Source organism: Chiroxiphia lanceolata, chromosome W, assembly GCF_009829145.1.
Source record: "Chiroxiphia lanceolata isolate bChiLan1 chromosome W, bChiLan1.pri, whole genome shotgun sequence".
In the NCBI taxonomy this organism is placed as follows: domain Eukaryota; kingdom Metazoa; phylum Chordata; class Aves; order Passeriformes; family Pipridae; genus Chiroxiphia; species Chiroxiphia lanceolata.
The window spans coordinates 5388121-5402310 of NC_045670.1; the positions used below are offsets into that span (position 1 = coordinate 5388121).

At 41.5% G+C, this 14190-nt stretch overlaps 1 protein-coding gene across 1 annotated transcript in view; it reads right to left on the minus strand.

Moving 5' to 3' along the window:
- The window catches only part of LOC116779990 (ras GTPase-activating protein 1-like), a 95215-nt gene that overhangs the window by 23817 nt on the left and 57208 nt on the right, over positions 1-14190 (minus strand). Inside the window, exons 14-19 of the mRNA XM_032674495.1 lie at positions 12671-12828; positions 12310-12386; positions 8447-8619; positions 8135-8294; positions 7819-7961; positions 6972-7087 (exon numbers count right to left, since the gene is read on the minus strand). Coding sequence (XP_032530386.1) covers positions 6972-7087; positions 7819-7961; positions 8135-8294; positions 8447-8619; positions 12310-12386; positions 12671-12828 — 827 coding nt within the window. The remainder of the gene's footprint in view (positions 1-6971; positions 7088-7818; positions 7962-8134; positions 8295-8446; positions 8620-12309; positions 12387-12670; positions 12829-14190) is intronic.

Below are 14190 nucleotides of genomic sequence, written 5' to 3' on the forward strand. Positions count from 1 at the left end.
TGGCTCACTGGGGAGGTCCCAGATGATTGGAAGTTGGCGAATGTCATGCCAATCCACACAAAGGGCTGGAAGGAGGACCCGGGAAACTACAGGCCCGTCAGCCTGACCTCAGTGCCCAGCAAGGTTATGGAGCAGATCATCCTAAGTGCGATCACACAGCACCTACAGGATGGACAAGGGATCAGACCCAGCCAGCATGGGTTTAGGAAGGGCAGGTCCTGTCTGACCAACCTGATCTCCTTTGATGACCAGGTGACACACCTGGTGGATGAGGGGAAGGCTGTGGATGTGGTCTCCCTGGATATCAGCAAAGCCTTTGACACCATCTCCCATAGCATACTCCTGAAAAAGTTGGCAGCCCACGGCTCGGACAGGTGCACTCTGTGCTGGGTTAAAAACTGGCTGGATGGTCAGGCCCAGAGAGTGGTGGTGAATGGTGCTGCATCCAGTTGGTGGCCAGTCACTAGTGGTGTCCCCCAGGGATCAGTGTTGGGCCCAGTTCTGTTTAATATCTTTATTGATGATCTGGATGAGGGGATTGAGTGTACCATTAGCAAATTTGCAGATGACACCAAGTTGGGGCAACGTGTTGATCTGCTGGAAAGGAGGAGGGCTCTTCAGAGGGACCTGGACAAGTTGGAGAGATGGGCTGATTCCAGCAGGATGAGGTTCAACAAGGCCAAGTCCCGGGTCCTGTACTTTGGCCACAACAACCCCCTGCAGTGCTACAGGCTGGGGACAGAGTGGCTAGAGAGCAGCCAGGGACCTGGGAGTTTGGATTGACAGGAAGCTGAACATGAGCCAGCAGTGTGCCCAGGTGGCCAAGAAGGCCAATGGCATCCTGGCCTGTATCAGGAACAGTGTGGCCAACGGGTCCAGGGAACTGATTCTTCCCCTGTACTCAGCACTGGTGAGGTCACACCTGGAGTACTGTGTCCAGTTCTGGGCCCCTCAGTTCAGGAAGGATATTGAGGTGCTGAAGCAGGTGCAGAGAAGAGCAACAAGGCTGGTGAAGGGACTCGAGCACAAGTCCTATGAGGAGAGGCTGAGGGAGCTGGGGTTGTTTAGCCTGGAGAAGAGGAGGCTCAGGGGAGACCTCATCACTCTCTACAACTACCTGAAAGGAGGTTGTAGCCAGGTGGGGGTTGGTCTCTTCTCCCAGGCAAGTAGCAGCAGGACAAGAGGGCACAGTCTTACGCTGTGCCAGGGGAGGTTTAGGTTGAATATTAGGAAAAATTTTTTATGGAGAGAGTAATCAGACATTGGAATGGGCTGCCCAGGGAGATGGTGGATTCTCCGTCCCTGGAGGTTTTTAAGATGAGACTGGATGTGGCACTTAGTGCCATGGTCTGGTAACCACTGTGGTGTTGGATCAAGTGTTGGACTTGATGATCTCGGAGGTCTTTTCCAACCTGGTCGATTCTGTGATTCTGTGATTCATTCACTCCTCCCATTGGCAGTCAGGTGTTCAGCCATATCCAGGAAAGCAGGGCTCCATCACACATAATGGTTACTTGGGAAGACGAATGCCATAACTCTAAAATGTCTCTCCTTCATCCTTCTTTCTCTGCAGTTTTATTGCCAAGCACAACGTCATACCATATGGAATATCCCTTTGTTGGGGTCAGCCATCCCAGCTATTTCCCCTCTCAACTTCTTGCCCATCTCCAGCTTACTTGCTGGGGGGTAGGGCAGAATGGGGAGAGAAAAAACAATGCTCAACACTCTGCAAGCACTCTTCAGCCAAAACATGGGTATGTTAACAACAGTGGTTTAGTCACAAATCTAAAACAGAGCACCGTACAGGCTCCTATGAAGAAACCAGTCAAAACCAGTACAAATCTCCATCCGTTTTTCCATACCATTTGCATCATATGCTTGGGTCCTACACTATCCAGTACATCCTCATTAACCACCACCCCTCCTTCCCATCCTTTAGTATACATACAGATATAATTCCCTTAGTCTTAATCCGTGTCCCCCCCCCCCCGCAAAGTGTCCATAAAATGTCCATTCAGTTCATTTAGGCTCCATCTGTTATGGTGGTCACTCGGAACAGGAGAGGTGGTGCGTTGTGTGGAGTTATTTGGCACCAAAGGCAGCTCATATTGTGTCCCTGCTGCACTTGCACTGCTTTTTGCAAAGCTCATCCACCACTAGTTCGGGTGGTCCCTGTTATATTACTACTTCTAGCATACAACTCAAATCATGGGTTACAACAGTTTAATCACATATCCATTAAAATCTCCACCCCTGGTCCTTTTGGACCAGGCTATAGAGTTTTACATTGCAATGAACTCCATGCCTTGCCCCTGCTCTAGCATGGATTCTCCATGGCCTGCAGTCCCTTAGGAGGCATACCTGTTCTAGCATAGACTTATCCACAGACCAGTCACTTCAACTCCAGCTCATACTGGAGTTCCTCCATGTCCAGCACTCAACCGTGGAATGACTTCATTCAGGCCATGATAGTCCACTGTTAAGTCTCTACCCTCCACCAAACTTTTACAGGCCATATGGATCTATTCAAGGGTGACTGAGTCTTGCTGATTACTCCTTGGCTCTCCAGTTGATGAATCAGCTTATGAAGGGGAACCAGGGAGTCTTGGTGCAATACTGCCACTAGTTCAATATCATGGTAGCAGTCTGCACCTGCTGCTCTTCAACACACAGCAAATCCACAGCAGAAGGTCCTACAATTGGCTGGGCAAGGTAGACAGCTGTTTAATCTTCTTTGCATCCATGGTAGCTACACCAAAGGCCCACCAGTACCCTTTCAGATCCTTGAAATACCCTCTCCTGAAACAGTCACAAGGATACATCGAGTCTCCAGGTCAGTCACAACAGGATACTTCTGTCACTTATTCCCTGTGAGGCTCACCTCAGCCTCAAACACAAATTGTTGGGATCCCCTTGTCACTCTAGAAATACAGATGGGTTCCATCCCCTTGGACCTTAATGGCATTAGGGTACATTGTGCACCCATGTCTACAAAACCTTATACTCCTAATGGGTCTGATGTGCCAGGCCACTGTATCCACTCAGTCCAATAAAACCAGTTGACCCTTTCTTCTGCCTGACCTCTCTCTTTTTGCTTGGAGCATTCATTGTACTGTTGCCGTGGGATTTAGGTGCTGAAAAAATCTCCCGGAGCAGTTAATTAGGGGTGAGATAAGAAAGGGTTTATTTTGCCAAGGCAGAAGATGTTACAAGACGCGCGCCCCTGTGCCCGAGAGGTTACATTTTATAATACCATCCATCCAATCCCAGATGTGTCCACCCTGTGGCCATTACTCTGGACCGCCCCGGGGTCCACCCCCTGAAAATGGGTCTGGGGTGCATTTCGGGACCACTACTTCATCACCTTCACCATCATCAGAGCACAAAGGGTACATAGTTACCTAATTCTTGACTTCATTCTGTGGTTTAGGCCCAGATATGCTGTTCTGTCAACTGTCTAGGCCTTGCCTTGACAAAAGACTAAACATTTCTATTAGATTTGGGGCTATGAGTGATATAGGGAGGATAGAATGGGGTAAGAGGATTAAGGAATGTATAAACAAGGGTGCTAGAGGGAAAAGGATAAGGGACAAGGGACAAAGAAGGGAGGGTTTCTGCTTTTAAAACCTACAAGTCTTACCAATATTAGAAAAATAAAAAAACCATTAGGGGCTTAAGGCATCAGTAGTCATTACCCAACTCCTGCAATTGCAAACCATTAGTCCCTTCATTAGGATCAGAAGGAGGATCAACTGTGTCTGGAGAATTGCTCAACAGCAACCAGAGCAGTAATCTTCTCTGGATGGAGCTTTTTTGGCTGCTGTTTTCCCTTGCAATTCACATATGTGGTCTATGTTTAAGGAAGGTGCAATGCTCCAGTTCCTCATGTCTTCCCTGTGGTTGCAGAGCTAGAACCACAGAGTGGCATATAGTGTGCACCCACAGTTCCCTTTCCCTTGAGCAGAGAAAGGCTGATTTCATACAGCACTCTTGATAGCTGAGACACCAGACTGTAGGGGTAAGGAGAAAGGGATATTCTCTTCAAGTTGCTGGAACTGTTGGGACAGTTTCTCCATTGCCCTGTAGGGTCAGGGAGGAAGAGAGATTCTCTTAAGAGCACCAGAGCTGGCAGACCAGTTTTTCCACAGTTGGTGTATACATGTCTGTCCATTATCACCAGGGTGCTGGTGTACAACGTCGGTGCATTCCATATAAGCTTCCACCACATGGACCACAAATACAGGACTTCATCTGGATCTTTGGAGGCCTGGTTATTGTCCAGGTTGCTGTAGGTCACCACCACCACTAAATCCCTCAGACACTGAATACCTTCCTCAATCATGGTCCATTTGCCTCAGTAGTTTACAAGACTTTCCTTGAAGGAATACCTTGTCTTCACACTTAACAGGAGCCACTTCCAGAGGCTGTGGATTGCTGCCCGTCTTTCTGTCTCTTTGTTGATTCCATGGTCCCTTGCTAGGGATCCCAGCTGTTGATCTTCTCTACCTTCTATAGTTCCTGACTGTTGGCCCCAATATCCCAGCATTGGAGAAACTAGGTGATAATTTTCTCATCTGGCTGGTGACCATAATCTTTCCACATATTTCTCAGTTCACTCAAGGATAGAAACCAGGTGATTTCTGACTTGTTTATGATTTCAGTCTCTTCCCTCTCCTGTTCTTGTGACTGCTACAGAACAGGCTGCCTCTTCTGATTCTTCCTCCTGCTCTCCCCTCAGGAGGAGTTTCTTCCTCCCTTACTAAACAAGTGGACCTCTGCTTCCATTTTTTCTTCTTGACTATACGAACAACTGTTAAAGTTGAGGGTTGAGTCTCTGGCTTAGCTACAGTGTCTGTTTGTATGTCCTAAGATCCAGAGACCCTCCTGAGCCCTTCAAGTGCTGAACAGAGGTTCAGTAGGGGTAGAGCAGGCCCCAGCACAGTGCTAGAAGTTGTCTCTCTGATATAGACAAGGCATCATTTCATCAAGTGCTCTGTCACTTCAATATCATTCCACACCTGTTCAGGTTTCAAGTCCCACACCATTGGGGGAGGGGAACACTAGGTACCTGCCCAAGTTCTCCTATACACCTTGCCACCCATGACCCATATGCCTCAGAGCACATCCCTGTGTGGCATTTCAAATGACTACCCTTTTGAAAAGCCAGAATTATATTCACGACACATACCAATAGAAGCATTCTGGTTACGCAAGGATATCCCAGAAACCAAAGAGTCATTGTAACAAGGCAGAATACATCTACCACTGAGGAGAAGGTGGTGCCATTCTTCGTTTCCCCCACAAAATGGCTCTCAGAGAAGAGGAAAAAAGTGTAATTGTTAATTGCCTCAGAGTTGGTTCCCAGAGTACTGGGACAACAGCAATGCATGGCACAAACACCAGATCAGGTTCAAGGACAGTGCTTTTACCATAGCTCTCCCAGACATAAATACAACAAAGTGATAAACAACACACCGAACTTCAAAAGCTGACAGCAGCAATTAACAAGCACTAGAGTTTGAGGCAGAGCAAGAGATGGAGCATGTCATGGAGCAGACGATGTAACAAATAAACCAGTATCAAGAAAAACAAGTCAACATTGTGACCAGCAAGAGTAAGTAACAACTTGCCAAGCAATAACTAAACAGTTATAACAACTATAAATGTAGTCTAGCACACTCAGATCAAATCTGTTTTTATCTAGAACCTCTCAAGCCTATCAGGCTCCAGAAAGGATTGCCATGGGTTGACCCCAGGCAGCAACTAAGCCCCCCCGCCCCCTCAAATTGCTTGTTCACTCCTCTTCAGCAGGACAGGGGAAAGAATCAGAAGGGCAAAAGCAAGAAAAACTCATAGGCCATCATAAAGACAGTTGAATAGGTGAAGCTGTGCACACAAGCAAAACAAAATAAGGAATGCATTCATGACTTCCCATCAGCAGGCAGATGTCCATACACTTCCAGGAAAGCAGGGCTTCATCATGCATAAAAGTTACTTGGGAAATATCCCTTTGGTGAGCTGGTGTTCAACTGTCCTGCTTGCATGCCCTCCCTACTCACCTTTTTTTCAGAGGGGGAAGGAACAGCAGGCAGCAGCTGAGTGACAAAAAGGAGGACAAAAAAAAAGGAAACCTCTACACTGTGCAAATACTGTTCAACAGTAGCCAAAATACCAGCATGTTGACAGCGCTGTTTTAGTCACAAATCCAAAACACAGCACCATTCCAGCTACTATGAAGAAAATTAACTACATCCCAGACAAAACCAGTACATAATGCAAAATTCAGAATTGTTTACATTAAAAGCTAATGATAAAAAAGTGAAAGAAAACTGTTAGCACTACACACTTTTTATTCATTGGTTTCAGTCTAAACAAGTTAACTTTTTTTAAAAAAGGAAAATAACCTGTGCATCAATAGATAGAAGTAATCAAGGCAGGGTGTCATTCTACTGCCACCCATTTGTATTTTTAATGCTGTTAATAATTCCATCTCTTTTTCAGAGTAGGATGACTGGAAAGAATTGGTAACTAACTTAAATATATACACTTGTCTGCTAACTAGTACTGTCCTCTACCTCTTTGTGGAGACAATATATTGATATTTTATTTTTTTCCTTCTTTCCCTGACCCCTTGGAGTCTGTTTTGCCCATGACAGTAATCGGTGAAAGATCTCTCCCTGTCCTTATCTCAACCCATGAGCCTTTCGTTATGTTTTCTCTCCCCTGTGCAACTAAGGAAGGGGAATGATAGAGTGGCTTGGTGGGCACCTGACATCCAACCAAGGTCAACCCACCACATTTGCAAAAAGCACAATTCATTCAAATGTTTTGGGTTTTTTCTCTGTACATATAACAGCCCTAAAGAATTTAGTCTTAATACTGATTAGTATAAGATAAACCAGTAAGAATACCATGTAAACCACAAACAGGAATTTTCAAGTACAAATTTGAACAGAAGAGTGCAAACTTACGGAGGCAGTATCTCTGCAGCCATGAATATTTTCTCCACCAATTCTGAAAGTATACTGAGTAGATGTGCCAAATTAGTGTTTACATCTTCGTTTTTTTCTAACTTTGAAGGATTTAACTAAAACCAAAAGGGAAAACGACTGAGTTTTGTCTCTTGAATAGAACTACATATATAATTTGATAATATTACACACAGGATACTATTTAAAAATAAATATTCTACTCCTGTACAAATCTCAGACTTGCATGAACTTACAAATCTGTTTCAAGGGCTAGCCAGGAAACTAATGTGAAAAAGCAATATTTTTAAGTTCTAGTGCACTGTGCTTTTAACAGCATAGACATTTAACACTATCCATAAGTACTCATCTTGTTCTAACTATGTATATTTTCATCTTTTAAACCAGTATTCTGAGGACACAGTCCTCCCCTTTCCATATTTAAATTCAAGTGAAACGGAAGTTAGGAGGGTTGTTTTAGAAATAAAGATAGGATCTAACACAAGCAGTTAATGTAAGGGAGTTTTAAAATGAAACTAAGTTCAGACATTGACTTCTAGTAAATCTGGAGCTCAAAAAAAGATATTTAAGGTAGGCCATTCAGTAACTGCTACAACAGAACCTACAACTGCTAAAGAATAAATACATAATTTAAAGAGATTTGAGTTTAAAAACTCAAAGTGATGCTATGAACATTGTTTAAGCTAACATTTAAAAAAACCTCATAGTCAGTTTAGTTCCGGTATTGAAATTATTTCTGAAGGATTAATAAATGATTCTAAAGCAAACAACCAGTAGATCATAATTTCAACAAATCAAAATTTAAAAAAAACATAGTTCAAGTTATCACCTCACAGGACTGCTTGCTCTCCATTATCTTTAATATACTGTCTTTTAGTGCATGGTGAACAAAACGTGTTGCTGTGGCTTTCATATATTGCTCCATAAGTGTACTTGCTAAAGTGGTGGCACGAAACAAAGTAGTAGCTTCATCTGAAAAAAATAAAGTGTAAAGTTGGAAAAATGAGACAACAAAAAGCAGAGGAAAAAATAAGCTGTGTTCACAGTTTGAAATATGATGTAATTAAGGGCGGAGACGGAAATGAAGACATGGGAGCCCTTCTTCCCCAGAGTTTCAGTTAATGTTAGTGTAATTAGTACAGTACCTTCCATGCTTATTTCCCTGTCATTTAGTGTTCGTAACAGTAGTGACTCAAGCTTTTCATGAAGAAAAATCTTCAATAAAATGCCAGCCAACAGTGTTCTATCCTGTCCACAAACATGTGATAAGGCATAGACTACATGCATCTCTTTCTGGAGAATGAGCTGAAAGAAAACCGGAACAATGTTCAGAAACTTGTGCTAACATAACAGTCACTACAAATACTACTTAGCAATGTCTATTAGTGTTATTGAAATCTCTCAAACAACAGAGGAAGTCAATTTTGACAGAAAAACTGAGGAAACGAATTTAATACCTCTTTAAACTCACTGTACTCTTCTTCCGGCATGATCTTCTCCATAGAATATCGTACTCGAACACGCAAAGATCCTGGCTCAATACCCTTCAATGGTATATGGGAACTGAGTTGAAACCACTCATCCGTTGCGTGTCCTTTCTGTAATCGGCTTAATTGGCAACGCATAAACACTTTAGGAAAAAAGCATTGTTAAGTAGGTTATCTCCAGCAAAACAGTGCTTGTATTGAATAAAAAAAGGTTATTTTCAGTACGTCACCTTGCTTCAGCAAAAGAATATTAATAAAAATTATCAAAATTTGTGCCATCAAATATATGGACAGATTATCTCTTAGATGGTTTAACAGACTCCTGAAAACTGAAGTTGACATATAAAGCATGATGTAAATAATGTATACCCAGTTTTCTTTTTAACACCTAAATAGGGGAAAAACCCCTCTGCTCCCCCAGCTACCTAGCACACCTAGGCAACAATCTTTTGAAACCTTGGGCTCATACCTCTATCAGGTCTGGTCTTGAACCACTTTGTTACTATTTTTAGTATTTATTCTTAGTTTTACTACATCTTTCCCAAATGTTGTCAGATGTATTTTTTTAACACTTTGAAACTCCCAAGTTTAAGGATGTAGCATTTTATGCAAAACATATAAAAATACCTTCCCAGACAGCTTACTACTCAAATAATAACAAGTCAACCACATACGACAGAATCATTAATTCACTTTTTTTGGTGGTGTTGGTATCTTAAAATTACTAAGCAATGATCTGCACTAGCCTATTCAACCATAACTGAAAGTCTGGTCTGACAGTTGACCAGTAAGCTGCAGCAGTCAGACCACTGACCATTTCAAAATTAGCACGTGCCCTCCTGAAATGACTGTCTGGAACTTCCAAGCTTCCTCTTTTTCTGCAACTCTTGATGAAATCTACTTTTAATCAAGTCCCTCACATTTAAACAAAACAACTCCCAAAACCAAAAAACCCCACCCCTCAAAAAAATCAAAAGACTGTTTGGGGTGAGACTTGGCTTTACTTCCCCAAACCCTTTGAGACCCCTTTTGGAAGGAGGGGGTGGACTTCCACTTGGAGGGAGTCCTGAAATGCAGAGAGGTCCTGGAGCTGGACCAGGACGTCCAGAAGGAATGCAGGGGAAAGTGGCCTCCCTTTCCCCCTCTTCGCCACGCTGGCAGTTTGAGACGGAGCAAAGGAGCTCTGGTAGGACGCTTGGGGCAAAAACTGAACTGAAAGCCCTAAATGTTCTGACTCAGGAGGAACTTTAATCCCCTGAGGAAGGGACTTCCACAAAATGCCTTGCACTTCGTGATATGACCGTGGTGAAGCAAGTTTGTCCCTGCTTTTGCAGTCCACGGGAGAGAGACCTTCGGCTGGAGTCGAAGGGCCGAGGGGTGAGAGGAAACCCCTGCATTGTAATGAAGAGAGAGAGATTTTCCAGCTACAACGGAGTGAACCTGCTGCTTGGAAAAGATTGTGCTGCCCTGAAAGTGATTGTCTTCTTTTCTTTCTGAACTTTTATTTGGAGGGAAAGGAGGGATTTGATCTGTATATATATATATTGTTTTACCATAGGAGAGATAGTTAGAATTGTTATATATAATGTATTATAGTATTTATTGTGTAGTAATAAATTGTAATGTAATTCCCTTCCCCCATACTGAGTTGTGTTATGTCTGAAAACCCTCTCACACTGAAACAAATTGTGGGAGGGGGGCTTGGAAATTGGATTTTTGGAGGTCTCAAACCGTGACACTCTCCCTGCCTATGGCAGGGGGGTTGGAACTAGATGACCTTTAAGGTCCTTTCCAACCCAAGCCATTCTACAATTCTATGACAAAACCAGGACAGCTGACGCAAACTGACCAAAGGGATATCCCATAACACATGGTGTTGTGCTCATCAATACTAAGAATACTAAGTTTAGAAAAAGGAGGAAGGGGGCATTCATTATTAAGGCATTTGTTTTCCAAAGCAAGCACTATGCATACTGAAGCCCTACTTCTCAGGAAGTGGTTGGACATTGCTTGCTGATGGGAAGTAGAGAATAAATCTTCTTTTCCTTTGCTGGCAGTCAGTCAAGGTCAACTCACCACAAATACTGAAAAAATATAGCCCTCACATTACTCCTACTTCAGAGAAATCCACATTTAATGACTGTGGCTAAAAAGGAGAAATGTTCAGAGCTAACCAACCAGTTTTCTCGCTTTTGGAGGTTTAGGCAACATAGCACACAGGCAAGTTGGATAAAGTCTCCTTTAGCTCAGTTTTTCTCCTCATATACTTCAAATATTTAATAGGGATGGGGATGTAGGCAGAGATGTTTGTTAATTCAAGTTGATATGGTCTATTCCTTATCCCAAAATGAAAGGACTTTTAGGTTATGTTCTAAGAGTCTATCTAACCATGATCAAGAAACATTGCCAATCCTCTTGACCTAGATAAGAAAGGCATCTACAGCCTTCCACTAGTTGGATACATCTACAAGTAGCGCAGTCTTCTTAATCTGCACAGAGAGAAGGAAACTACAAAAACATTTTAAAAGAAGTTACCGAAGTATTCCATTCACGAATTATCCTTTGAAAGGGTCTTGTACTAACCAAAGTTTTGGCCCAAATAAAGAATTTTCTAGCTCAAATGCATAGAACCATGCAATAACACTGCAATTAGAAAGTCCTTCTGTCTGTCAAATGAAACACATCTTTTTTTCCTTCTGCTATGCAGAAAATTTTCTAGCTAGAGGAAAGGGCAACAGTTCTGAAATTGAATTAGGTCTGGCAATAGCATTCAGTCTTCGAAGTAATTCTACTTTGGTCAAAATTTCCTTACAAATCTCTTCTCTGAGAGGAAAAAAAAAGAGAAAGAAATTGACACTGAGACAAAAAACAGGCCAGTAACAAAATACATGCAAACCAAAACCAACAGTAACAGATTATAAATACTGTGCTAGGCTTTGGGACAGGTCTGAACACAAAAGTACTTGGAACAACTCTTGGGTGAGAGGGTGCCTGCTCTGCAGGCAATAGAGGAGGCAAAGGGATGAAGTTACAAGACAGTTGTGGTGGGAAAGAAAATATCTTGAAAGCCAAAAAACCACATTGTGTGGCTCAGAATTCAAGTGTGGGTTTTTGGGGGAGGGTTTGTTTTGGTGAGATGGGATTTTTTTTTTGGAAGGGGGTTGTTCTTTTTTGAAAGCTGTTAAGTCTTACCATCTTGTTAGCAGTTTTCTGGAATAGAAAAATAGAAACAAAACAGCTGAAGAAGCTGTGTACATAACAGGAGGAAAGTAAATTCCTGGGAACAGAGATAGGATAGAATAAGGGGAAGAACGGGATGTTACAAGGACTGAGGCAAATTTTGTTCTACAGACTGTCAAGTTGGAATTTTTTTATTTATTTTCAAGTGAGGAAAGTACTACTGTTCTTCCCTCTTTCTCACTGGAAGCAACAAAAAGGACAAAAGTAATTCCACACAGTTGGGTTTAAAGCAAAATAAAGAAATTAACTTAATGAAATATAACATTTTATGAAGGAGATTAATTCTAACAGCTGCTCTTTATTTTTTTTTGTAAACATGGTCACTATAACACAATAGGTATACTGGAATACAGCTAGAAAAGCCACCGGATACATAGGATTGGATTACTGTGCATTTTACTACTAAAAGACATGCAGGTTCTTATTGTAAAAACATTAATGTAGAGTCAGTAATAGACATCTAAAACATACCAATACAGTTGTGTGACAGTCACAGAATATACTTAATTTTCTTGTGACAATGTTTAACAAGAGCAATGAAAACTGTATCCATTGTTGCAATATATATGCATCTTTCACATAAAAATACTTACATATATCTGGATCTTTACTTTTCTTTGTTTTGTTACTAAGACTTATCTCAAATCTATTAATATCAGATGAAAGATCACTGGGGGAAAAGACAAAAAGCCTCAATTAATACTATACTTGACCAATACTTAAATTTATTCTAAAGTTATTTCAATCCTGAGTTCTCATGACCAGCCAAAGACAATCATATTAACAAAGATACTTAGATGCATACATAAAATTCTATCCATGCATTTGTGGCTCCTATATAACCATGCATACAGTATTTTTAAAAAGCATATACAAAGCAGTACAGTGCAAAGAATCTTAAATGCAATGCAACTTTCAAGTGAAATTCACTAATTCAATAAGAGTAAGACTTACTCAAAGACAAATTCTTCTGACCATACAGGGTTCTGTCCTTCCCTGATATGTGTTTTTGCTACCTGGACACTGTTCAGGTAGATGTTACAATATGGATTAGTAAAATGTTTTACTGGGAGCGTATGAGCTTCTTCTACATGCAAAATAAGACTGCTGACCTAAAGAAAATACACAAAATTTATTTATTTATTTAAGAAAGAATGGAATTCTCCCCCTGTGAAGGTTTAATGTTAAGGTATAAATATTAAATACAAAATATAATTTCCTAATAGAAAAAGCAGGGAACAGGAATAATGAAACGATTTTAAGAGGCACCAGGGACAAATTAAGAGCAACAACTTGAAAATAAACCTCCAGCATCATAGTTTTAACTTATTTTTTACTTTCAAAACCATCACTTTAAGATTTGCAAGTACTAACTTTTCTACGCATAGAAAATTCTACTGAAGCCAAAGACTTGTATCTTATGTAAGAACCATGGACAAATCCAAACACAATGCTGTATTTTGTGTTTTCCCAACAGATTAGGTTCAATTGGAATCAGCAGTGTGCCCTGGAAGCCAAGAGGGCAAACCACATCCTGGGGTGTGTCAAACAAAGCATAACCAGCTGGTTAAAAGAGACAATTATCACTCTGTATTTAGCATTGGGGAGGCCTCACCTTGAGTATTGTGTGCAGTTCTGGGCCCCACAATTTAAGAAGGATGTAAAGGTCCTTGAATGTGCCCAGATGAGGGCAACAAAGCTGGTGAAAGGGCTGGAATGAATGTCCTGCGAGGAGTGGCTGAGGACTCAATTTGTCTAGTTTGGAAGGAAGGAGGCTGAGGAGCAACCTCATTGCTCTCTACAGCTTCCAGAGGGGGGAAAGTGGAAAAGGAGATGCTGATCTCTTCCCCCAGGTATCCAGTGACAGGACATGTGGGAATGGTTCAAAGTTTTGCCAGAGCAGGTTCAGACTTGACATTAGGAAACATTTCTTTACTGAGAGGGTGGTCCAATACTGGGAACAGGTTTTTCCTAGAGAGGTGGTCAATGTCCAAAGCCTGTCAGTGTTCAAGAGGCATTTGGATGACGCCCTTAATACTATGCTTTAACTTTTGGTCAGCCCTGAATTGATCAGGGTGTTGGACTAGGTGACCATTTTAGGTCACTTTCAACTAAAATATTCTATTCTATTCTAAACAACACTAGATTGCATAAACCTCCCTTGTTTAACACACTAGACTGTTTTCTCCCTGTTATAAGGAAGATATTAGTCTGTACCATAGATTCTCAAAATAAGAGCACTTGGAAACTAAATTTCCAAAAACTGAGAAGTGAACATTCTGAACTCATTTACATTAAATACATTTTAAACAGTCTACTATTTCACAAACTTCTGAATTGTATGTAACGCATAGCTTAATCAAATATCTGCTGATATCAACTGAAGTAAATTTAGTCAAATACAGGAAATATCATACTTGATCAGGTCAAAATTTCATTTAAATCCAAATATTCAGTACCAGAAATTTCAAAGG